Here is a 25,910-nt window from a genome sequence, read left to right on the forward strand (position 1 = left end):
GATTGGCTAAAGGCCATTGGCATAACTATGGCACCACCGGCTTGGAGCGGGGCAAGCCCCGCCCACAAGCCAGTTAGGGAAGAGTTTCAGGGCCAAGCACAACATGGACCCTCTGTTAGGAAGATCCAACTTCTTAAACTGTGCATGCTGTGCATATGGTATTAATTCTTCCTTGGAAATCTAGCTTCATATGCTTGTTTGTGGTCGTCATTCTGAGAATGGTTGACATTGCTTTGCAATATTCTACACTTAACCCAGTGTGGCAGCACTAGACTCTTAAGCAGATGTTCTTTGGTTTGTAGAGGAGGATCTATCACAGACAGCAAAAAGCCCAACATCTGCTGGTGTGTTGGATTAGGGGTGCAGATGCTGCTTTTTTGTTTTCCTGAAAGACATTGCTTAAATGCCTACTGCCGGAGAGGGAACCAAACGGGTGGACAAAATAACCTGCCTACTTGCAGTGACAAGAAGTTCTCTTCAGTTGTGCCTTTTTGCTACACGTCCTATTCAAAATTTGCCAAGAATAGTCTGGCGTGAATGAGGAAGCAGGAATTCTGCCAGACTCCTCCTTCCCTGCCACTTACAGTTATGGCAAGGATGCCTTTATTCTGAAACATATTGGGCAACAAACAAGAGCGCTGCCTTCAGATCTTTACTAATTACTAGCCTTCATTTTATTGCAATGGTCTACTTTGTTCATTGCTCTGATTCAGTTGGGGTGGGGGCTGCCACATTGCAATTGGAAAACGTGAAGCCACCTTTAAAGATGCAGATCAAACAGAAGGTGAGGCTGCTGTTCTTCTCCCTATGTTCTTGTCTGCCCTCCCCAAACTCTCTGCAATAGGGCAAATATTCTCTGGGTTGCCACCTGGTGACCTTAGCTTGAGTCAACGTAACCTATATAAAGAGCTTATTTCCATCCAAGTTTTTGACCGAATCTTCAAGTTAGCTGTTTGTATGTGCTGCTTGACTCTAGGAACAAATCTTTCATCCCTTTCACCCTGTCTCTCCAAGCTTTGTTCTTTGCGGAAGCCAATTTGGACCTTAATCATGGTTGCAACTAGTCATCCACCAGCTTCTCCAAGCAAAGAGCAATCACCGTCACATACTGAACCTTGTCCTCTTAGCAGTTCACAAGTTTGAAACCAATAAGACACAAATGCAACCAAAATGCCAAAGGATCAATCTTTTTTAAAATTTATTTAACAAAACGTATACATGCCACTTGATTATAAGAAAGCTTGTGAGTGGTTTACCAAAACCAACTTCCTGTGCAAAGATCAGGCTGCGTTTAAGTTCTCGCATTTCAGAAAGTTTCTGAAAGTGTGATAATGACAGGATCGCCTCTCAATGCAAACTGAATTGAATCATCTTCCTCATCACTAATCGGGAAGCAAGGGTAACCACCCATACTTTCCCATTATATAGGGATATGGACATTATGCAGGGATGTGGTTATAAGCCCTGAGATCCCACCTCTCAATACAAAGAAGATCTTCAGCTCAGAAACTTCCTGATATGCTTTTCTGCTCTTTCTTTAATATTTCTGAAAGTGAAAGAGGAAGCGTTTGCTCAATCCTTGCACTTGCTGAGTGGAACTTTCTTGTAATTCCCGCTCTCCCACCCTGACATCACCCCTGCCCCCGCCAAGTAGAGACATTGTCAAGAGGAAATGAATTCATGCACATACTGTAAAGCGCAACTATTGGAACCCAAGTTTATCCATGACACAGGTGCAGGGGATATGCTAACCCAAATTTACAGGCATCTTAATACTTTGTGATTTGCGATATTAGAAGCAGAGGCCCAAACTGTTGACTTGGTTGACCTAGATCTTCTGAGTGCTGATTCTTTCAGTGCAATCCTTTACACGCCTGATCAGACATCTAATGAGTCTTACTCCCAGCTAAGTAGGTATAGATAGGCTTACAATCTTCGTTATTGGTTTGGATTTTTAAAAATCACTTTTCAACCCTAGTGGCTCATAAAGTGTCTCGCAATAATCATAACAAAGCAGTTGTAATATCAGTCAAAACAACAATTACTTCGAAAGCTACAACTAACATTACACAACAAGAGAAAGCAGAAGAGGAAACAGCAGAAGAGCAAGCAGAAGAGGGCCAGAATGTGCCAATTTGACCTATAGGGGGATATAATTCCATCATTTGTGGGGGAAACCACTGAAAAAGCCCTGCTTCTGATTGATGACAATCTAAACATCCTGATTGATAAAACATTTTGCTAAATCATATGGGGTATCATGCACGAGCTCCTAGGGGCTGAGGCACTTTCACACCCCTGGGTTTTTAGGGGTCTGGGCCTCCTCAGTGTTCAGAAGGTGTTTGGCCCCGCTCCCCTGGCTCCATGTGACGTCACGCATGTTACCTCAAGACATTGCGTTTGGTCCCCTCAGTCATCTTGAGAAGATGGGTACTAAGACCCAGGTACAAAAGAACTATTAAGTATAGGGACTAGGCCATATTCCCCTTTAAAATACACTTTAGGGGTGGGAGAATCTGTGAATTCTGAGCACTCTCAGTTTCTTATTTTTCCAATATAAATTCAGTTTTCTACATCTCCACATCCGTTTGAGATTTTATATATATATATATATATATATATACACACACACACACACACACACACACACACACACACACACCCTGAAAATTCATCAGCACTTCAGTGTAGATTTCTCCGAATACATACATTTTTGCAAAGTAATTTTGCCAAATATAAAGCATTCATGTACGTCCCACCCCCACTAGTATATGGCTGGGAAACTGTGTTGCAAAATCCAGGCGCTTACTAATTGCAAAAGATGGCTGTGTTTCAGTTTAAGTATTGTTTCGGGAAGTGTGGATGTGGTAGTTTGGCCTTTAAATGCAAACTGAATCAAATTTTATCCCCCTTTCCTATTCAGCAGGTTTTCTCTTTCAGGAGTATTTGTGAGAACCAGTTCTGAAACTGCACTTAAAACAACACTGTCCTCCTTTTTTTTACTTAACTGGTAGGCATGCTAGGTTCATAAACCCAACCTGTATTTTTAGTCACTTCAAGCAGGGTATCCTTCAAGCTTAAAAACAAACCCAAATTATATACCAAAGAAGCCCACATGCTTCACTAACATTATCCCTCCAATTTTGCACTAAGAACCAATTATCTAAATCATGCAGGCCTGCTTGCAGTTACATAATATCTAATTCTGATATTAGGGTATTTTACAGAATACAAAGTCCTTAGAAAAGACTGGAGAATGTAGGAGTAAAAAAAGAAAGTACCGGTAGATATGATCTTCCAGGACAGGCCCAATGAACCATCCTGTTTCCTGAAATCATGCCCAAGCCTCTTTTTGTTTCTCCAAAGCCATGAGGACCAGAAACATTTCTTTTTTAAGAAAGAAGGAAAAATTGCACTTTTCAGGAAGGACCTAGAGACCAGAGGTCTGTGCTGCACCTGTAAATTCCTGAAACTCACGGCAATCATAATAATGGAGAACCAATGCCCTGAAAGCCATGTAAATATGCTGATTCTGGGTACAAACGAAGCCACCACTTCTCTTAGCCTGTTGAGGGACACATGTCCATCTGTCTTCAGGGCGTGAAGAAACGCACCACTTAGAATGGTCGTAATAGGATGGGAATGAGGAGTTCCATGGTGTGCCAACAAGGTTTACATTGTAGACATGGTAAGGAAGGGAGCAATTGGAGAACAGCCGGTGTCCCTTGCGCTGCCAGGATTCCACCAGGAAGTTTGTTTGCAGTTTCTGAGCCATCCAGGCGATGTAGATATCTGGCAAATCAGGGATTGGGGGCAAGTGAGAAATTATCACTGGCTTTGCTTCTTAAATTGACTCCATTAGGGCTAAGGTTGTATACTTCATTTCAGTTTGCCACTGAGGGACGAGAATGCTGGACTAGGCAGGCCTCTGGTCTGATCCAGCATGGCTTTGAAGTTTTTAAGTGGCAAATAAACTCTCTCTGCTTCTCTGTCTCTTTCTTATTCAGCTGACATTCAGTATCTTATGGCTTTCTGTGAGAACTGGGCATGCTCAGTACTCATTAGGCTAATTTGAAGAAAGGTCACCCCCACCCCACTTTGGTTTCAATTTCATTTTGTTTCATTCTGTTTCATTCTCAGTGGCTCCAGTCTTGTCCGCAAGGGGACCCCGAAGTTTCCTGTTAGAGGGAATTATATTTTTTGAAGGATCCCTAGATGTTTGTAATGATTAAGTTGCCAGCTCTTCAGTTTTGGTTAAGGTGTTTCAGTGTTCAGAGTTTGGGTTGCAGCCTCACTGCCATTATCACAATTTTTCTGCCCTCAATGGGAGGTGAATTATTATCTATCCCTTTGTTATTAAGGATATGCAAATATAGAGCTATACTGCTAAGTGTGTCTAAGACCTCCAGTAGTTGATGCATCAGGTTTCCTGTCACGAATCCCCTCAAAGCCCCCTCCTCCCCCGTTTCCACAAAAGTGATAACTTCATGATAGATATTCTTACCTTCGTGATCGTACCGTGTTTTAGCAAAGTTGAACAGAATTTCTCCCTGGGCTGACAGAAGCTTGATAAGGCTTTGATTTGAAGGAACTGAAGGCAGATGTGCTCCTGCACACATTGTTTGCAGGTTGAGGAGCTCTGCTTGAAAGGGCTTTGGGATGGAACAGTTGTAGACATTTGGGTTGTAGAATAACAATTGCTTATCTGAAGAAAATGGAAAAACAAAAGCTATGTTTAAAAGAAAAAACCAGTGAAAAGTGCTAAATGCTGTCCTAGTTTTGAAGAACGTATGTAAGCAGCATTGGTACAAGCAATTTTTGTGAGAGGAGGTAGGCAGGATCTATTACACACCCAACTGATTCCTGAGTTTCTAGAAGGAATTGTTTTCTGCTTTACACTTTTGCATGCAGCGCTGTTTCCACACTGCTGCAGTTCGTCCTCTGCCAAAAACTGTGTTATTTGTCTTGTTGTTCCCTTGTCATTACTTTATTCCACTCCATACACTTCAATGCACCGAAAACATAGTGCAAATTGAGAGAAGGGTATAATCAATCATGTATCCTTTGCAGACTTAAAGAAACAACAGCCTATGCCTTTCATATTCCATGGGTGAACACTAGTTTCAGCCCACTGATTCCTTGTTCCTGTGCACAGCGGATTCGTGTGATCATGCAACCCATGCAGCTAGCATAGTCTTATATCTCTCCTAGCAGAAATGTCATCAAGGAAAGTTCCCCTGCTTAGTGCTTGTGTGAAAGTTGATGCTCCTGGGAGTTGATGCTCCTGGGAGTCTTTGAGAAGATATGGCTCATCTTTAGCCATAGATCCTGCTTCTGGTCTGTGCTTCACTCAGGATCAGGTGATTATGTTGCCCAATCATAGGCATGTCCATTCAGAATAAACTTGGAAAAGATGTAGACCAAACTTTTGAGCTGCAATTCCATACACACTGACCTGGGAGTAAGTCTCATTTAATTCACTTCTCAGTAGGTATCTGTATGATAACAATAATAATATAACATCTCCATACTTTGGAATCTGAGTGGAAAACTGTTAATAGTTTGAGACAGACACCTTAGATTTGCAGAAATGCAGCTTATTCCATGCAGAATTGAGAAGCAGCAAATATAAAACACTGAAAGGTTATGCAGGGCATTTCCCCCCCAAAAAGTCACCTTTTAAAGTAATTGCACACATGCATGCACACTGGAAATAAGAAAACGGTGTTGCAGTGGCTGCTCTGGGACTTGAAAAAGGTTCCAGCTTTCATGGTTGCCAAGGCTAGTTTGAAAACCCAAAGAGCAATAAGTCTATGTTCCTAAAACCAAAAACAATGTAACAGAAACCCATATGATTTCAATGTTTGTGATAAAGGTTGTAATCCTGAGCAAACATATTAAGTGTGGCTACGTTGCTGAAATCTGTTTCTTTGTAGCTGAATATGTTTTTGAGTTGAGAAAAAAGGCAACACTTGAACTTTTAGGACTGCAGCCTTAATCTCACACTTACAGTTCAGATGTGTATTAGTCACATTAGTCCTTCAAAAATCAAGGTAATGGCTTATCTCTGAACTCTAAACACATTCAGTTGCAAAACATTCAATTTCTGGGACACTTAATATGCGTGCTTCGACTTACATCCTTATATCCGGGTGTCCCTTTGTTCTTATGCCTGGATAGCTCAGTTGGTTAGAACGTGGTGCTGATAATGCCAAGGTTGCAGGTTTGATCTCCGTATGGGACAACTGCATATTCTTGCTTTGCAGCGGATTGGACTAGAAGATGCTCAGGGTGCCTTCCAACTGTACAATTCTATGAATCATTGAATAGATCTGTGTTTCTGGACATATAGCACTTACTGCTCTTAGCGTTAAGCCTTTGTAAATTTTTTTCAGCCCTAGAACAACCATTTTGTAACTCTTTTCATTGGAGCTGAGATTAAGACTGCCGTTCCCAAAGCTCTTCCTAGGGGACAAGGCTGTTGGTGTGAAGCAGAGTTCCGTGCCCAGCGGAAGGATGAGGAGTACGTACTACATACTCTATATTGCTTTATTTACAGTTCAAAGCAGTTATATTACAGAAAGACATCTTGCCTCTGCCGGAGCAGATAATGCATCCTCTCTCCTCGACAGCTTGGAGAGAATCACACAGTGAAAAACAGGAAACCAGTGTACGTCACATCCAGTCTCCCTTTCCCGTGAGAAACTCCAACAGTACAGACTGTGGAATGTAAACACCTGTCTCGTGACAAGCCCTTTCGCTGCACAGTGAAGGAAAGCAGAAACCAACATCCTCCCCCTTTCTGTGAACATCACTGGGCAGCGTGTTCGTACAATATCAGTACAAACCCAACTTCTGCACATAGGTACAGTGTTGATCCCTTGATACAATCTTGGACAATACATCAGCAGGAATTTCATTACCTGGCATATAGGACACCGTTACGAGTCCCTTCTGAATACATTCCCTAGCATGCTGCAACTTTAATTGCAAGTGCTTCGTGCTTTGCTTACAACCTTCAGACTTCAGCAAAACCAAACATGCTTTGTTGTCCTGGTAAACCTGGATTGGACATTTGACAGGAATTTTCATATCTTTGCACAATTGTAACAACCATTCACAATCCTTAAGTGAATAAGACAGTGCATTCAGTTCAGCTTCACAAGTACTTAAGCTAACTGTTGTTTGCTTCTTGCATGACCAATCAAACAGACCTTGATTGTACATGTAGCAAACTCCAGACGTACTTTTCCTGTCTGCAGTGTCACTTCCAAAACTTGCATCTGCAAATATCTCAAGACCACCAGACTTCTGATTGTTAAATCTCAGTCTGTAATGCATAGTGCCTTTCAAATACCGCGCTATGCGTTTCAGAGCTTTCCAATCCTTGACACTAGGATTGTTGACTTGTCTGCTTAGCAAATTACAGCTAACAGCAATGTCTGGTCTTGAACATCTGGCAATGAAGTTTAGCTTGCCTAGCACACTTCTGTACAGTGTAGTGTCAGAAAATACTTCTTCAGTGTCATCTACCTGATAACCTGTTATCATCGGTGTGTCTACAGGGTTAGCATCCATCAGGTTTAGTTTGCTTAACACATCAGCAATTTTCCGTGACTGGTGTACTAGAATGTTACCATCTTGATCTCTCTCTATTTCCAGAGATAGGTAGTTGTTTACCTCACCAAGATCTTTCATGTCAAAGTGCTCTTTCAGTTGAGCTAGGGCGTTATTGTACATTGCGACATCTTTCCAAAAGAATAATAAATCATCAACATAAAACAAACAGTACAGTTTCTTTTGCCCCTCCTCTTTGACAAATACACATGGATCAGCTTTCCCTTGCTGAAAACCTAGAGAAAACAATACTTCAGTGAGTTTTGTGTGCCAACACCGTGCACTTTGTTTGAGACCATAAAGGGATTTCTTCAGAGCACAAACAAATCCCTGTTTTACCTGTACGCCATCAGGTGGAAGCATATAAAGTGATTCATCTAGAGATCCGTACAGAAAAGCTGTATTAATATCATGGTGACTAATGTGTAGATTTTGCTCTGCAGCTAGCTTGAGCATAAGCCTAATGCTTTCATACCTCACTGTGGGTGAGTAGGTCTCGTGATAGTCTTCACCTGGTACCTGTGCAAAACCTCTGGCTACCAATCTGGCTTTGTGTCTGACTATCTTGCCATTTTGATCAGTCTTCGCTTTGAAGACCCATTTGCTTCCAAGCAGTTTCATTCCTGGAACTACTGGAACTAGCTCCCATGTTTTGTTCCTTTCCAAGGAATCAAGCTCAGCCTTCATGGCATTTAACCATGGCTCAGCTTCCTTTGAATCGAAACCCTGGATTTCTTGGAAACTTGAAGGTTCAAATACCTTCTTGGAGCTTTTAACAGCTGTTACTGCTATCGTAGCAAACTCATCAGCAAATCTCTTTGGAGGTCTGCCTTTTGTGGCTCTCTGTGACCTACGAATTAGCCTTAAGTCTTCAACACTCTCCTCTTCCTTCTTAGGAGAAAAACGACCTATTGTGAACAATGGTTCTTCCAATTCTTGATCAGAGCTTTCAGAGGGTCGCATAGAGGCTTTCGCACTCTTGAAATCCTCTGAATCACCCGATTCAGTTTCAGATTCAGACTCAGAACCTTCATCAGTGGGTGTGGGTTGTTGTGGTTGCTTTTGACTATCCTCAGTCTCATCACCATCATCAGGATAACATTGGAAAATTCCCACATTCTCCCCCCACTTTGCATTGTACTCAACACTTCTCGTGAGCTTAATTGTCTTAGAGTCAGTCATCATTATTCTGTAAGACCCTTTCTGATAACCTAGAAAGATACCATGCAATCCACGCTTGTCTAACTTGGAATTTTGTGGTGAATGAACCCACATGTCAGAACCAAATATTTTCATGTGTTTGATGTATGGCTTCTTGCCAAACATCTTCTCATAGGGGGTACAACCAATCGCTGAAGATAACCTGCGATTGTAACTGTAAACAAAACACGAGAGAGATTCGGCCCAATAACTCTCTGGAAGATTGGCATCATGCAGCAAGGTTTTTAACCCTTGAAGCAATGTCTGATTTGCCCGTTCCGCAAGTCCATTCTGCCATGGCGAGCGAGGACTAGACAAATCGTGTTGAATTCCTTTCTCAGTCAGAAAAGCTTCAAACTGCTGAGAAGTGAATTCTCCCCCGCGATCACTGAAAAGAGTCTTTATCTTCTTACCATGCACATTTTCCAACCAAGCACAGAATTCCTTGAACCTAGGAAAAGCCTCTGATTTCTGCTTGAGATTGTACACAAAAATATATCTAGAAAATGCATCAATGAGAACCATGAAGTACCTATTTCCACCCAAAGAGGGCGATAGTGGTCCAACCAAATCAGCATGAACAATCTGGTATGGTTCCGTAGCTTGCCTACTAGACACCTTACCTTTCGCAGCCATTTTCACCTTGTTTGCTGCGCATGCTTTGCACTTCATGTGGTACTTGCAGGGTTTAATAGTCATACCTTCAACCAAGGCAGGCATTTTAGATACTGCCTCAAAATGCAAATGACCAAATTTTCGATGAAAATCATGAATACATTCTGCATGCAAACTTTTGTTAGAACCTGCAATGCAACAAGTGTCATCCTGCACAACATCATCATAATACAAAACAAACAAACGATCAACATATTCAGCATGCAACACATAGTCATTTTTCTTTGTGATGATGCACTTCTTGTTCTTGAAGGACACGTCAATGTTCCGCTCAATTAGCTGTCCAACGCTGAGAAGATTATGTTTGGCGTCTGGCACGTAAAGGACATTCTGTATCGATAAGTCCAAACTGTGAAGAACAACAGTTCCGTAGCCTTTACTGGGAATAGTGTGGTCATCCGCCTGGTGAATCGCACCTTCCTGCGGTGTAAAAGACACAAACAGTCTCTTATCGTTGCACATGTGGTGGGTCGCCGCCGAATCAACAACGAAGAAAGATCTAGACGTCTTCCGGACCTCTGCAACCTTTGGAGTGAAGCGTGAAACCATAGCCTTGTGCTGCGTTGTCCTAGACACCGGACCTTTGCCTTTGCCTCGGCCTTTTCCGCGTGATGAGCTTTCGCTGCGCTGCTCTGTCTTGGCCTTGGGATATCTACATTCCCTCTTCATATGGCCTAGACGTCCACACGAGTAGCATTTCACTGCCTTCAAAGCTTTGGCGCCATCTGGTGGTTCCACTGCACTATGGGATGACGTCTGTGAAGACTCCCCCTTGCCCATGCAGCTAGCACCCCGGCGATCTGCTTCATTTAAAACCACGGCAGTAACAAAGTCCACTGTCAGCTGAGCGGTTGGCTGCACAGCAATCTGGGTTGCAACAGACTCCCAACCTGAACCCAAAGATTGTAGTATCATGAAAGAATACACAGCCTCTGGAAAGTTGAGTCCTCTCTGTTGCAGCTCATGTCTCAGATTTTGCATCTCCAACAGATGTAAACGCACATCTCCACCTTCAGCAAGAGCCATATTATGCAGCTTGTTAAAGTAAAACATAGTAGATCCAGCTTCTGTCCTTAAGTGAGCCTCTCTCAAAGAATCCCAAATTTCTCTGGCTGAGGTCTTATCACGCAATAGACAGAGCTCTTCTGGGGATACTATCAATGTAAGAGTTCCCCGTGCTTTGGAATCCTTAGCTTTCCATGCATCTGTAACTGGAGCTGGGGGGGGGGTTTCTGTAATCACCTCAAACAAACCCTCTTTCTGCAGAATTGCCTCTGCATACAGAACCCAGTCCGCATAATTTTTCTTGTTGAGCTTAGGAATCCCACAAGCATCCTGAAGGGCCATCATGACTCTGGCATTAGCCTTCAGCGTTATATATGCTGCTTTAAATCTTGCTGCGTCACTGCTGCAGCTGCTTCATTCCAAAAGCGCACTTAAAAGTTACTTTCGATTTCCCCAGCATAGTAACTTGAGCCTGGGAGCCTTTTGCGTATTCCCGGCAAAACGGCTTTAAAAGTTCAAAGTCCAGCCATAAAGCCATTAACTAGAAGCTGGCAGGCCGCCCGGAGCAGTAGCACATACCTCATCAATCATGTTTACGCGCAGAGCAGATTCCGATCCGATCTGTCCCTCTGCATTCCGATCCTTTGCCGGCACTCCGATTCGACTTCTGGAGCCCATAACCACGTGTTGGTGTGAAGCAGAGTTCCGTGCCCAGCGGAAGGATGAGGAGTACGTACTACATACTCTATATTGCTTTATTTACAGTTCAAAGCAGTTATATTACAGAAAGACATCTTGCCTCTGCCGGAGCAGATAATGCATCCTCTCTCCTCGACAGCTTGGAGAGAATCACACAGTGAAAAACAGGAAACCAGTGTACGTCACATCCAGTCTCCCTTTCCCGTGAGAAACTCCAACAGTACAGACTGTGGAATGTAAACACCTGTCTCGTGACAAGCCCTTTCGCTGCACAGTGAAGGAAAGCAGAAACAACAAAGGCCCATTTGATATAATGGGACTTACTTCCAAGTCAGCATGCCCAGCTAACGATTATAATTTGCCACATTCATGAAAACGGTATGCCAAATTCGTTGAGGCCTGCGGTCAATGTGTGTCGGCACATGAGCCTTGGCACTTAGCAAGTTTCACATTCTTGATTCAAAACTTGAAGTGCTACCAATTACGATTTAAGATGACCGACCTGTAAGCTTCAAAACAAGCCATACATACATAAGGCACATCTAAGGTAACAAACACTGGCAGCCAGAAACTCATCTAGACATGTTTGCGCTCACTTTCTAGACAGTAAGCTATCATTACCTATTTCCGCAAACTGCTCGTATCGGAATGTTATGCAGATTGCTATCTGTCCATTGTACTTTCCCGTGCGTGGATATCCATAGCTGTCCTCGGGAAATGGAGGGAATTCGGGAATACTGTGTATAACCCAGAAACCTTGGGACTGGTCCAAGAGCAAAAACCCTGTCAATAATAAAGGAAGAAAAATGCAAGGAATTGTGTCATCGTGGGAATTTTCATGAACATAAAAGTCAAAAGCCTCTCTCCATTTGCATTATCCCAGTTAAATAATTTAATGGTCTGACTAATACACAGGAATGTGGCTTGGGATCACTTTTCCCAGCACGGGATCCTTCTATTCACCCAGCACAGTCTCACACATGTCTTCCACACAGTCAACGGTGACAGTGTCTGCCTAGAAAAAAGGTACACGACCAGCAAGTCACTCATTTTCTCAGCGGATCCTGAAAGTTCTGGGGTCAAACTAGACATGATGTGAAAGTTCTCTAACTGGAGAAGTGGCCAATGGGGAAAGGGGCGCTTAACCCTTTCCTCCTGTACTTCTGGCCAAAGCTAATAGCAAGAAAACTTCAAAGAGGAATGCATTAAACACCTTCTTCCCAAGGGCCACTCTCCTGATAGTTGAAGCTACTAATTAGTTGAAAATCTACCCGCAACAGCCTACTTGCCATTGTAATCATGGATTTCTCCACATTTTGTGACTAGTTTGGCCTTCAGGTGCCAAGATCCCAGCATATGACTTTGCAGAAGTTGATTATCCCTCTCTAGAATAGTTTTAAAAAAATCTTCTTTCCTCACTGCAGAAAGTATTTCAAGCATGTGCCTTAAGGGGAGGATTTGCATGACCTTTTAAATGTGGAGAAATGTGGGTTGCTAGATATAGAGCAATTAGACGTGGAGCCATCAAGACTAAATCTGTGGGGAAATAGCCATTTCCTCAGTGTAGGTTCAGATTGCCAAATTCTACACACTTAACTTTCTGCTGCCACCAAACAGCTTCCCAAAAGAGTTCAGCGCCAGAATGGCATATGGGTGGCAAATTCTGCTCTGGGGTCACCCAGATACGAGGGTGCAGAAGTCACTCTCTGCCCAGGAATTCATATTTCATATTCGGGCGATATATATCACCTATCCATTCAGTATGACCAAATCGTTTGCTTATATCCTTCTATTTTGTTCAGGAGGTTGAATACATTTCTTTCCTTTTATAGTTTTTTTGTTGGCAGAGATGAAGGTTTTCATCCTTGAAAGTGCTTTCCCATTCAGAATGCCCATTACACTGCTTTCCCACTTCAACTCCCTCACATAGCAAGGAAGGTTATGCAGGGCATTGTGTGGTTTTCTGGACCCATCCTCATCTGTAGCAGGTGGAAACAGGCCAAAAGCCACTTGATAATACCTTTAGAATGTCCATGTGTCCAGCTGTAATTCATTTTGTTAGGTGGTGCATCATTATATATCACATAGGCAGTGCTGTTTTCCTAAACAGACAAACAGACAGACAGACACCAGTCTATTAAATATGTTATTTAATGAAACATGATTCTAAAAAGCAACACTCTCCTTATCATTGACACAAGAGGGTCCTTTGCCACTGGTGTGAAGCCAAAGGCATAATCTAGATAAAGGTAAAGGGACCCCTGACCATTAGGTCCAGTCATGGCCGACTCTGGGGTTGCAGCGCTCACCTCGCTTTACTGGCCGAGGGAGCCAGCGTACAGCTTTCGGGCCATGTGGCCAGCATGACTAAGCCGCTTCTGGCAAACCAGAGCAGCACACGGAAACGCCGTTTACCTTCCCACCGGAGCAGTACCTATTTATCTACTTGCACTTTGACATGCTTTTGAACTGCTAGGTTGGCAGGAGCAGGGACTGAGCAATGGGAGCTCACCCTGTCGCGGGGATTTGAACCGCCAACCTTCTGATCAGCAAGTCCTAGGCTCACAGCTTTAAATCACCTCTAGTGCTGTAAAAAGTAGGGATGCTGGGAAATACCAAAGAAAACAGAAATTGAAGCAGAAATTCTTATATCCCTAGTGAGCAGTCACATTGGCCCATAGCCTATGTTATTAAAATTACCCTCCTACAAAATTACCCTTTGTACAGCGTGAACTTTTTGCATTGCATTTTCTAGTAAGTGGATGCATAGCACTAGTTTTAAAAAACTTAATTGTATTTAAATGTAGCTGCTGGAAAGATGGCAAGAAGCTAATACTATCTTGGCAGTCTGGCCAACTTTTTAAAATATATATTAATGCCTACTTATTTCAATATAATTAAGAACTCCTAGTAAAAGATGTTATTTGTAATGAATACGAACAATCAATCATTAACTACGTATTTAAATATACACACTATTTGGAAAACAGCTCCTAAGAGAATGCAAATTTAATAGCTTGTTGGTCACTTAAAAAAATAAATCATCGATTCGGTTCTTGAAATCAGAACAGATAAGAAAATTAACTCATTCAACAAGGTGCACATCAAAAGACCAAGTTAGTAGTCTGTCCGACTTTACATTTTGCAGAATCCTTGCCTATGATAATCAAAAGAGAGCTTGCACTTGGCTCTTTGAGAAAGTTACCAGGCTAGAGAAACAAGCATACTTGCATTAAACATTTCAGACAGCATTCTCCCCAAGATGAGCAAATTCTCTGTCTCACACCCAATACTCCAGGGGAAAAGCTTTTTTTTTGACACATGGATACTTGTGTGTGCATCTGTGTGTTTCAGGGTTTAGTAGCACTCACACATTTGGGACCAAACAATGTGGAAATTAGCTGTGACGCTAATCCTTCCTGTTAATTATTAAAAAGAAACCTGGTATAGTATAGCTAAATGCCTGTAGACATAGGTTTCTGGGAGGAGAGCCACAAACCTAGCCTTCTCAGTGCTCTTTCATAGCAAAAGGTCTCCTAAAGAATCTAAAAAATATGAGGACTAAGGGCGGCAGGATTCAGTTTTGCTTGTGTTTTAATGTAACACTAACTAATTTGCACTTCTCGAACCAATGCACAAACCAAAACAGGGTTATTATTCAAAATTCGCACTTCTACCATTTTTCCAGTGTAGTTCTCCAACCAAACAATGCATATGTATCATGGGAGAATGTTCATTAGATGCATACCTACAAAAAAATATTTGGGGGAACTGCTTGCAAAAAATGTGCATATTTGTCAAAACGGCATACAAAAATAAGTTTATTAGGAGAAATCTGTACCCAAAAAAATTGACAAATTTTCACGAGGGTTTAATTCCTCTCCCTCTACGTGTGCAAATTGCTGCAGAAATCCCGAGAACCGAATTTAAGATAGAAAAACATGATGAATGAAGGCTTTGAGATGAGAAACTAAAATGGACAAATTTGCCAATCCCTAATGAGGACTCACCTGTGTGGTGTGTTTTTTCTATGGCCACTCAAGTCACCCTTATGTCTAGGGTAGCCATATGCCCCACTTTCAGAGGACATCCCTCTGTTTGGTCATCATCTACTGAAGGACCATCTGGTTGTCCAGCAATGAACATCAAGGATGGAGTGAACTGAGAAGGCACACAGGTCACTTAAGAACACTCTTCTCTACTACGGTGAGATATTGTGTTTCTATTTCTATTTTACAATCATTTCTAAATTAGCACCTATAACCTGTAAATTAGCATGTGAACATCTTAAGCAAATATATATCCTCTTTTGACCGTGTGTGGGTGTGTCACATTTCCATTTTGGGGGAGAGGTGCTTCAACAGAAAATGGTTCATCAGAAGAGGCATTGAATGGGGTTCAACAGACTGTGAGAATGACATTAATTGACCCACGTAAATCTAGATGGGCTCAGGTGCAATTCAGTGAGGAAATTAAAATTGATAACCTCTTATTAGTTGGGTTATGGGACACAGGGGCTGATATTACCTCAGTATCCAAGAGGCTATTACAACCTGGCCAAATTTTAGAAGGATAATAATAATAATAATAATAATAATAATAATAATAATAATAATAATAATAATTTATTTATACCCCACCCATCTGGCTGGGATTCCCCAGCCACTCTGGGTGACTTCTAACAAAAGATTAAAAATACATTAAAACATCAGTCATTAAAAACTTCCCTAAACAGGACTGCCTTCAGATGTCTTCTAAAAGTCAGATAGTTGTTTATTTCCTTGACATTTGATGGGAGGGTGTTCCACAGGGTGGGTGCCACTACTGAGAAGGCCCTCTGCTTGGTTCCCTGTAACTTCACTTCTTGCAGTGAGGGAACCCCCAGAAGGCCCTCAGTGCTGGATCTCAGTGTCCGGGTTGAACGATGGGGGTGGAGACGCTCCTTCAGGTATACTGGGCCGAGGCCATTCTGGATTAGTTGTAGTTTCCAGGTCACCTTCAAAGGTAGCCCCATGTAGAGTGCATTGCAGTAGTCCAAGCAGGAGATAACTAGAGCATGCACCACTCTGGCGAGACAGTCTGCAGGCAGGTAGGGTCTCAGCCTGCGTACCAGATGGAGCTGGTGGACAGCTGCCCTGGACACAGAATTGATCTGTGCCTCCCTGGAGAGTTGTGAGTCCAAAATGACTCCCAGGCTGTGCACCTGGTCCTTCAGGTAAAGAGGTAAAGAGTTGATTGTAACTCCCTATGGGGGCCAAGCAGTAAAAAACAGTCTAGCCCAGGTGGATTGTGAATACAAAGATTTTAAAGGGTCCTTGCCAGTTTTAGTACATGAAAATGGTATGTTTACACCTTGCCTTATAGACAATGATCTCATTTTAGACAGCATTTAGCTCAGCAGGCTAGGAATCGTCTAGCCCAGTGGTTCTCAACTTGTGGGTCGCCAGATGTTGTTGGACTACAACTCCCATCATCTCTGAACTCTGGCCTTGCTAGCTAGGGGTGATGGGAGTTGTAGTTCAACAACATCTGGGGACCCACAGGTTTAGAAAGGCTGGCTAGCCAATCCGTTGAGGAGCCTGTCACTGGAAATGCAAATCAGTTTGATGAAGGTTGTGAGTCAACAGAAATTTCTTTGGCAAAGTCTGGTGAGAATACCATAACTTCCCCTTCACCCCTTCATGATCATGACTTTAAGAAAGAACTGCGTAAGGACCCAACTTTGGAAGTATGGAGAAGTGCGGGAGAAAAGAGTTGCTTTATAGACAGTTCTTGCCAAAGAAATACGCCCCAGAGTGTGAGCCGAGAAGACAGTTGATAGTGCCACAGACTACGGCAAGGATATTGGCAAATTAATATGGACCATGATACACCTATCCAATCAGCAGTTATTATACATATGGGCTTATATGAGTTCATTAATATGCCTTTTGGATTATGGAATGCTTCTGGGCCTTGATTAATTCTCTGCTCAATGGCATGTCTAACTTTGCTTGTGCCTATGGGTCATGAAGAGTCGGACACGACTAAACGACTAAACAACAACAACAACATTTAGATGATATTGCAGTCTTTAGTGACTTCTGGGGTGACCATTTGAAGCATGCACAGAGTGTTTTGGTCAAGATTCAACATGCCGGTCTAATTTCGAATGTTCTGAAGTGCCAATCTGCCCTAGGAGAGGTGGAATATCTTGGACACCTCGTGGGGAGAGGTCATATTAAGACTTTAGAGGCTAAAGCCCAAAGTATTCAGGATTAGCCAGTACCTAAGGCCAAACGTCAAATGCTGTCTTTCCTAGGCTTAATTGGGTTTTATAGGTGATTCATTCCTGACTTTGCAATACCACTTGCTGATTTGTGTTAAAAATATCAACCTGACAACTGTATGGAACGATATCTGTCAAAATGCTTTTAATGCCTTAAAGCAAGCTTTGCTGCAGTCTCAGTTGTTAATGGCACCAGATCACAAGAAGCCTTTCATAGTTCAGACTGACGCTTCAGAAGCTGGTCTTGGTGCCATCCTGCTTCAACAAGATGTTGAAGGTGAACTACGTCCTGTTGCATTTACCAGTAAGATGTTATTGCCCAGAGAACGCAATTACGCTGCGGTTGAGAAAGAGTGTTTGGCTGTAGTATGGGCCCTTGATAAATTATGCTCTTACCTCTGGGGTCAATGGTTTACGATCGAAACAGATCATTCCCCGTTATATTGGTTCGACAGAGTAAAAAATTCTAACCAAGAGCTTTTAAGGTGGAGTCTCACTCTTCAGGATTTTGATTTTGACATAATTCATATAAAAGGAAGTGCTAATAAAGTTACTGGCTGTTTATCTAGAATCTATGCGGATTATGAGGATTCAAGTTAATTTTAACTGGTGTATTTTAATGTTGCAGTATGTATTATGGATATTTTTTATGCGTGTTTCCTGTTTTGTAACTTATTTGCTCGGTTCTCGTTGGTTGTTGAATGGTTATAGTAAATATATTGCTTGTGGTCCACACCCCTGCCCTAAATACTCTTACTGAGATTTCCCTCAGTACTTTTTTTAAGGGCCTTTCTGTCTGCTTCATTTGCTTTTGTAGTTATCACTTGCCTCGGACTTGTACGTTTGGTAGAGCTGCTGCAACGTTTGCCCCAGAGCACTTTCTGTCATGTTGACGAAATATTTGCTTGGTTTCCAAATCGGAGCCAAAGAATCCATAAACATGTATTCCAGCCCAGTTCCAGCCACATCGTGATTCATGTGCTTAGGGAATTTGTAAAGAACATACCTAGGGAAAAAATGTGTAGGGTTAAATTGGGAGTGCTTTAAGAAAAGGTTTGTTATGCATCAAAATTATACCTTAAAAACAAATTGTAGCTAATGATGCAAACATGGTCAGCTTTGGAAATTGTCAGTAGCTAATTATGTAAACGCGCCAGCTTGAAATGAGTTTTTCAGATACACCTCGCTTGAACTTCAGGTATATCACTGCATTTGAAAGGGAATGGCTAAAATTCAGATGACAAGTTAATGGTCTGAATGCCTGTTGTACAGCCAGTTCTTACAATATTTCCTATTTTTCGATTAATTATATTTTCCCTGGAAGTTTTGACTTATATTTTGACATCCTGGTTTGCATGCTGTTACATTAAAATTGCATTGTGCTCTGGCCATTATAGCTATGTTGTGCCTTCATTACATGCTATTATATATAGTTGATTCCAATTATGACCTTGAAGGAACCACAGAGGGCTTGTGTGGGATGCTTTAACTGTGGCAGAAGTCTCAGACACTCCTGAATTACTCCAAGAAAGGTCAGAAGTGCCGGCTGCCACCAGAAAGCAAGGGAAATGCAGTTCCAAATGCCCCTCTGCTTAATTAAATGACCTGGGATCCACTGGGAATAACATTGCCCTGTGGGTGGAATTCGATGCAAATTCTACTCAAAGTAGACCCATTGAAATGAACCAACATGACTAATTTAGCCATGATGAATAAATTGCATTAGCTGAATACAACCCAAACACCTGAACATTCTTAGAAGAATCAGGGAACACTTGGTGCTGAAAAGGTGTGGTCTTTGTTAAACATCTCCCCACCATGTGCTGCTGTCTCTCCAGCTAAGTATGGGGGAAGTGGGGGGCGGTGGAGAGGGCTGGCAGCAAGCACCCTATCTTTCCAAACTTAATACTTGCCTAAATAAAAGTTGTCTTTGTTTCTATATAATATGAAGTACAGTGGTACCTCAGGTTAAGTACTTAATTCGTTCCGGAGGTCCGTACTTAACCTGAAACTGTTCTTAACCTGAAGCACCACTTTAGCTAATGGGGCCTCCTCCTGCTGCCGCGCCGCCGAAGCCTGATTTCTGTTCTCATCCTGAAGCAAAGTTCTTAACCTGAAGCACTATTTCTGGGTTAGCGGAATCTGTAACCTGAAGCGTATGTAACCTGAAGCGTATGTAATCTGAGTTACCACTGTACAAGCAAACTTTAATAAAATATTGGGGTGGGGCAGGTAAGCCCCACCCCACATAATCCATCACAAGACATGGCACACACCAATTGAATGGCAATGCCCATCAAGTTTGTGGGAGCCTGGTCCCCTTAAATATTTTTGGGGGGCGGGGCTGAAGAGACCTCAGCCCCTAGGAGTTGGCTCCTATGAGTACAAGTAAGCTCTGTCAGCTCCTTCATAATATTCACTAGACTGGTCACCTATGGAAAATGAGAAATTCATCCAAGCTACCAGGTTGCTTTTGTAAAGCAGAGATACCTTCTTTTAAAGGCTACATCAGAAATACCTAATGCAGATGCGTATGAGCAAATAGTCTAGTAAACCTTTTCTAGGCCAGAACTGGCCTATATATAGCGGCTTGTTTGTTCTGTGGCAAGTAAGTGTCATCTCCAGGTTGACCAGAGAGAAACTCTTTACAGTAGCTGTTAAAAAAAAATTATATACCACGGGCATTTAGGCATGTTAGGAGAGTTAAACGTTTGTGTAGGCTAGTATATAGTATACTTATTCGCAAGGCTGTTTTTGAACGCAAACTAAAAACCACCAAGATCACATTGTGCATTAAATATTTCTGAGATTTTTAAAGAACCCATTTCCTATACAGTATATAAAAATGAGCTCATGTCAATTCACCTTGTAATTTTCATGGGTCTCAGAGAAACATTTTTTTTTTTTTTAATCTACCGTACCAGATCACAACAATGCCCCATCACAATAGTTCGTGCTTTAAATGAGGATGCAAGCAGATGAATAATTAGTGCAGTTATGAAATGCACCTGCTGAAACTTATTTCACCTTTCTGCTAAGAGTTGTCATTAGAAATGAATGCACCCTTTGCTTTTCTGCAAGGAGCGGTAGTTTTGCATGCAACAGTTTCACTTCTGCTCTGCCCCTCGTTACTTCAAACCACACAAATGTGGAGGCCATAAATACTGTCAGTTTAAAACAGCTGGCTTAGGATTTTTAATTGCGTTTTGTTTTGCAAGGTGGTGGTGGTGGGTTGTTCTTGTTTTTACAAAACTTGAAAGTCACACTGAAAGAAAATTTGGCCGTTTCTTCCTCCTACTTTGCATAGATGTACACAAAGTCAATGGAGCTTAGCTGAGAACCTAACTACAATGCCTGACTAGCAATGAGATTGTGAGCTCTAAAATACTAAATATTAGGCCGGGGGTGGTGCAGGGAGCATAGTGTTAAGGCTTCCAGCCCCAGCAGCAGTCCTGGTACTCCCACCCCCTGCATATTTCAATTAGTGCAGTGGTACCTTGGTTCTCAAAATTAATCTGTTCCAGAAGTCAGTTCCAAAACCAAAGCGTTCCAAAGCCAAGGCGGCTTTCCCATAGAAAGTAATGCAAAATGGATTAATCCGTTCCAGACTTTTAAAAACAACCCCTATAACAGCCATTTAACATGAATTTTACTATCTAACGAGACCATTGATCCATAAAATGAAAGCAATAAACAATGTACTGCAGTCACACAATCAATCAATAAGTAGCTGAACTGGGTTCTACACAATCACAAAAACAAAACAAAAAGAGCCACAAAAGCAAAAACGCAAAATAAATAGCAAAAACAGACAGACCTCCGTGTAACACTCAAAACGGAAGTGTGGCACTCACATCAGAAGCATAACACTCAAAATGGAGCAAGTTTGGCTTCTGAAAAAGTTTGCAAACACTTCTGGGTTTGCAGTGTTTGGGTTCCAAGTTCTTTGAGTACCAAGGAGTTTGAGAACCAAGGTACCACTGTATTGGGGGGGGGGGAACCCCATTGACAGTTGGGCTCTGTATGGGTAACAACATGATGTCTTTTTTTTTTTTTAAAAAAGGCTCTGCAAATGTGGACTTAGAGTCAGCAGATTTAAATGAACGTTGGAGACTGAATTTCAATAGCACATGCAATCACCGCCAAAAGACTTTCTGCAACAGTTGACAGTCCCATCTCCACAGGTGTAAAACAAGCAACTCGTTTCTCCTATCTGTCAGCTTTCACATACTGATATGCCTAGCTGCAAAATGAGCCTTGATTAACAAAGCAGATGATGAGCTCCAGGGATCCAGATTGTGTCACCGTGCTAAGGCTGTCATACGAGGAGACAGCTCACTCCCCAAGATAGTTATGCGAGAGGTATTTCTGAAGAACAAGATTGCAATGGAGACATTATGAAATAGCTGCCTGCTGCCTCCTCCCTCGTCAGCCCTGCACTGCCGGATAAGAGAGGGAGGGAGAAGGAAGAGAAACACTTCCACGATGAGATGCAAGTTTGGCATACGTGCTATTCTTACTGCTCTTGTTTCCCTGAGGCTTGGAATTGTAATGCATAATCATTTTCTCTCTTGATCAAAAGGAACAAGCCCTCTGTGAATCAATGGCTGTTTTGCAATTAGTCATAATGCGATGATGTGCATAAATTGCGCAGAAAACTAATCAGATTTCAGTAGCTTACATTTCATTTTCTGGAGGTATAGTTCAAAGGCAACTTTAACAGCCTCTGATATTAATTTGCAAATTATTTTCTCTTAGAGTTGAGTGTTGGAGCTTCATGTTGGTCCATATATATATATATGGACTTGCCTCAGCTTCCTTCAAACCCACCTGTTTTACCTACCAGTCCACTGGCTTGCCGTCATCATTTATGCAGGAAATTTGAGATGCCCACAGGGGCAGGGCAGTGCCAAAGAACAGCAAAGATATGCTCCATAAAATTCTGACAGTCATCTTGGCTCCATCAGCAGATCGCAAAAGGGGAAGCTGGCAAGACGATTTAAGCTTATCTGAAGCTCGCTGGTCTCCTTCCATTCCATTCAGTTTCGTTTTACAGTCAGCCGCCAGAGCTGTGAAACTACCACAGCAAAAACTGGCACGCTGTCACTCGCTGTATAGTATACAGTATGAGTGGGCAGATGGCAGGCTTGTGAGAACGATCTACCTTTTCGTTTGTTTTTTAACTAGATCTCTAAGATCCACCCAATGGGACCAAGTGTTTGTATATAGAGATATACACTTAGAATTAAAGAAGGGTCATGCTTAGTCCAGGATTTTTCCCCCATTACCAGAAATGAGTGCTCTCAGCCTTTTCACACAAAACTCTAATCCTTGTTTTCCAATCCCTGAGTTTTTGTCTGAAAAAAATAAAGAGATGTAGGGCACAACTCAGACCATCCATTTAATGCATATCCAACACATGTTTAAAGTACATTATGTCCCCCATGTAATCCCAGGAACTGTTGCTTAAGGCTGCTGGGAATTATAGTTCTGCAACAGAAAACTGCAGTTCCCAGACTTCTTTGGGAGAAGTGTGCAGTTAATAGTAATAATGTTGTTGTTGTTTAGTCGTTCAGTCGTCTCTGACTCTTCGTGACCCCATGGACCAGAGCACGCCAGGCACTCCTGTCTTCCACTGCCTCCCGCAGTTTGGTCAAACTCATGCTGGTAGCTTCGAGAACACTATCCAACCATCTCATCCTCTGTCGTCCCCTTCTCCTTGTGCCCTCCATCTTTCCCAGCATCAGTGTCTTCTCCAGGGAGTCTTCTCTTCTCATGAGGTGGCCAAAGTATTGGAGCCTCAGCTTCAGGATCTGTCCTTCCAGTGAGCACTCAGGGCTGATTTCCTTCAGAATGGATAGCTTTGATCTTCTTGCAGTCCATGGGACTCTCAAGACTCTCCTCCAGCACTAACAACAACAACAACAACAACAACAACAACAACAACAACATAGTGAGACCCGTGACAAATTTAACATTCAACATTGGCCAAGCAGACCAAACTGAGTACAGTACTTTAAATAAACAAGCCAGTGCCATGCTACTTATAGCTGATTAACCAGTTATCTGAGTTGTAACTAATGTTAAAGAGTTGGAAGAGAGGTGGTCTTGTTGATCCACTGCAAGTCATTCTGAGATCAACTGGGCAAACCCGTTTCCCTATCCCTGATTTAGAGCATAGAAGCAGAAAGGGAAAAGCAAAAATGCATTGAAAATTATTTTATTTATTTCCATTAATAACCCGACTTTCACCCTAGGAGCTGGGAATCTTAGCCACATCTGTTTATCCTTGCACAAGCCCTGTGAGGAAGACTTGGCTGAGAGATAGTGACTAGCCTCCAAGGTCACTCAGTAAGCTTTGTACCTGACAGAGGGATGCGGGTGGCGCTGTGGTCTAACCCACTGAGTCTCCTGAGCTTGCTGATCATAAGGTCAGAAGTTTGAATCCCCGTGACGGAGTGAGCTCCCATTGCTCTGTCCCAGCTCCTGCTAACCTAGCAGTTTGAAAGCATACCAGCGTGAGTAGATAAATAGGTACCACTGCTGCGGGAAGGTAAATGGCATTTCTATGTGCTCTGGCTTTCGTCATGGTGTCCTGTTGCTCCAGAAGCTGTTTAGTCATGCTGGCCAGATGACCTGGAAAGCTGTCTGAAGACAAACGCTGGCTCCCTTGGCCTGAAAGCAGGGATGAGCACCGCACCCCATAGTCAGATTCGACTGGACCTAACTGTCCAGGGGTCCTTTACCTTTTTACCCTTTTTGTGCTCACAAAGTAGTCAATGTGACACGTTTTATTAAACCACCTTATTGTATTTTATTTTTAAAGGGCATGTTTGGTTTTGAAATTCCTAGAGCTCACCTTCCAGTAGAGTTAATTCTATGCTTGCATACAGAACAAAGCATGGCTGACTGTGCTAGGAAGTTGGCAATCTCTTCAGTCTGAGACTCCTGGAAAGAAAAACAAACATTAGCATATCAAGGCGTCATTGCTGACAATAGTGCACATAGCATGGGTGACAGGACCTCATGGTGTTGCTGGAGAGCCCAATCCATCCTTTGATATCTCATTATTTCGATATTCAACGCTCGATGACTCGTATTTGAATGTGCAAACTCATTCTACCAAAAGGCACTGTAGTTTTGGGGGTGTGAGGTAATATGTGACTTCTGTGTTGGATCACACGTAGTTGCTGCCACTTAGCATTGAGTGATAGATTTGGGTGCGTGAATCAGCCTAGAGATTTCAGCCGTGATTGCAAGCAACACTGAGCCAAAGATCTTGGATGAACAAGCCCAGATGCATAAGGGATGCAACCCCTTTTGCAGACGCTTCATTCTTCCCTTTTTGGGAGAACCAGGATGAAGCCCGTAACCTTAGCTTCCCATTACATGAAAAGCCAGAAACTATGGTTCCTGTCTTCCAAAAAGCCAGGATACAAAGCCATATGGTTTAGAGGCTGCTTAATGTCCTGGCTTGGTTGGAAGACATTGACCATACTTTCCAGTCGAGTGCAGCTTTCTCCCAACTGAAGTGTAGAGTGTTTGAGAACTGGGACATTTGCAGGAAAACCAAAATGCTTGTTTACAAAGCTATTGTTCTACCAACCTTACTCTATGCTTGTGAAACATGGACCACTTATAAACGCCAACTCCTCAAAAGAGTCCATCAACTGTGTCTCTGAAAAATTGTACATATCACTTGGGAAGACAGGCGAACTAATGCCAGTGTATAGGAAGAAGCAAAGATCACCAGTGTCAAAGCAATGATTCTTCAACATCAACTTCGTTGGACTGGTCACGTTGTTTGGATGCCTGATTATTGTCTTCCAAAGCAACTACTCTATTCCAAACTTAAGCACGGAAAGTGTAATGCTGGTGGACAACAAAAGAGGTTTAAATATGCTCTCAAGGCAAATCTTTAAAAATGTAGTATAAACACCAGCAACTGGGAATCACTGGCCTGTGAGTGCTCCAGTTGGAGAATAGCCGCTATAATAGGTGTCATGGACTTTGAAGAAGCACAAACTCAGGACAAAAGGGAGAAATGAGCTAAAAGAAAGGGATGCTTGGCAAACCCTCCCATGATCAACTCCTGCCCAGAAACCTATGTCCCCACTGTGGAAGGATGTGCGGATCCAGAATTGGCCTCCACAGTCATTTACGGACTCACTGTTAAGACCATATTCATGTAAGACAATCTTATTTGGCTATGAGTGATCTCTGAAGAAGACTTCTCAATCTGCATGTAATGAGAAGCTATGGGCTGAATCCTGGCTTGTTCAGCTGCTCAGACAAATCGAGAAGCAAAGTGGCTACAATGGAGCCCCAGCAAGGATTTTTGGCTGACCACTGTATGCAAATGTGTTTCTGTTTCACCTCCTACTTTTGCAGTGAAAAAGTTTTATATGGTTTTATATTTGAGATCTCAACCACATATTGTAATGGT

General features: G+C 42.4%; 1 protein-coding gene across 2 annotated transcripts; it reads right to left on the reverse strand.

Moving 5' to 3' along the window:
• Positions 1-1,181: 1,181 nt before the first annotated feature.
• Positions 1,182-22,478, reverse strand: DNASE2B (deoxyribonuclease 2 beta). 2 transcript variants are annotated; one of them, XM_028732952.2, is made up of 6 exons: positions 22,308-22,478; positions 18,293-18,470; positions 13,217-13,298; positions 11,818-11,979; positions 4,505-4,705; positions 1,182-3,792 (listed from the first exon to the last, which is right to left on the reverse strand). In XM_028732952.2, exons 1-6 carry the CDS (start codon positions 22,415-22,417, stop codon positions 3,431-3,433), a joined length of 1,095 nt encoding a protein of 364 aa, XP_028588785.2. In that variant the 5' UTR covers positions 22,418-22,478; the 3' UTR covers positions 1,182-3,430. The 2 variants fall into 2 exon arrangements, with proteins under 2 accessions (XP_028588785.2, XP_077784655.1); XM_077928529.1 differs by having other exon boundaries at positions 22,295-22,423.
• Positions 22,479-25,910: the final 3,432 nt, after the last annotated feature.

Source organism: Podarcis muralis, chromosome 5, assembly GCF_964188315.1.
Source record: "Podarcis muralis chromosome 5, rPodMur119.hap1.1, whole genome shotgun sequence".
Lineage (NCBI taxonomy): Eukaryota > Metazoa > Chordata > Lepidosauria > Squamata > Lacertidae > Podarcis > Podarcis muralis.

Excerpts from the sequence above, each read along its gene's own strand:
- DNASE2B (XM_028732952.2), bottom strand. The coding sequence starts at position 22,417 with ATGACTGTCAGAATTTTATGGAGCATATCTTTGCTGTTCTTTGGCACT. Across the intron at positions 4,706-11,817 it reads CGAGCAGTTTGCGGAAATAG|ATAAGCAATTGTTATTCTAC; the intron begins GTAATGATAGCT and ends CATTTTCTTCAG. Across the intron at positions 3,793-4,504 it reads AACACGGTACGATCACGAAG|ATATCTACATCGCCTGGATG; the intron begins GTAAGAATATCT and ends CTGATTTGCCAG.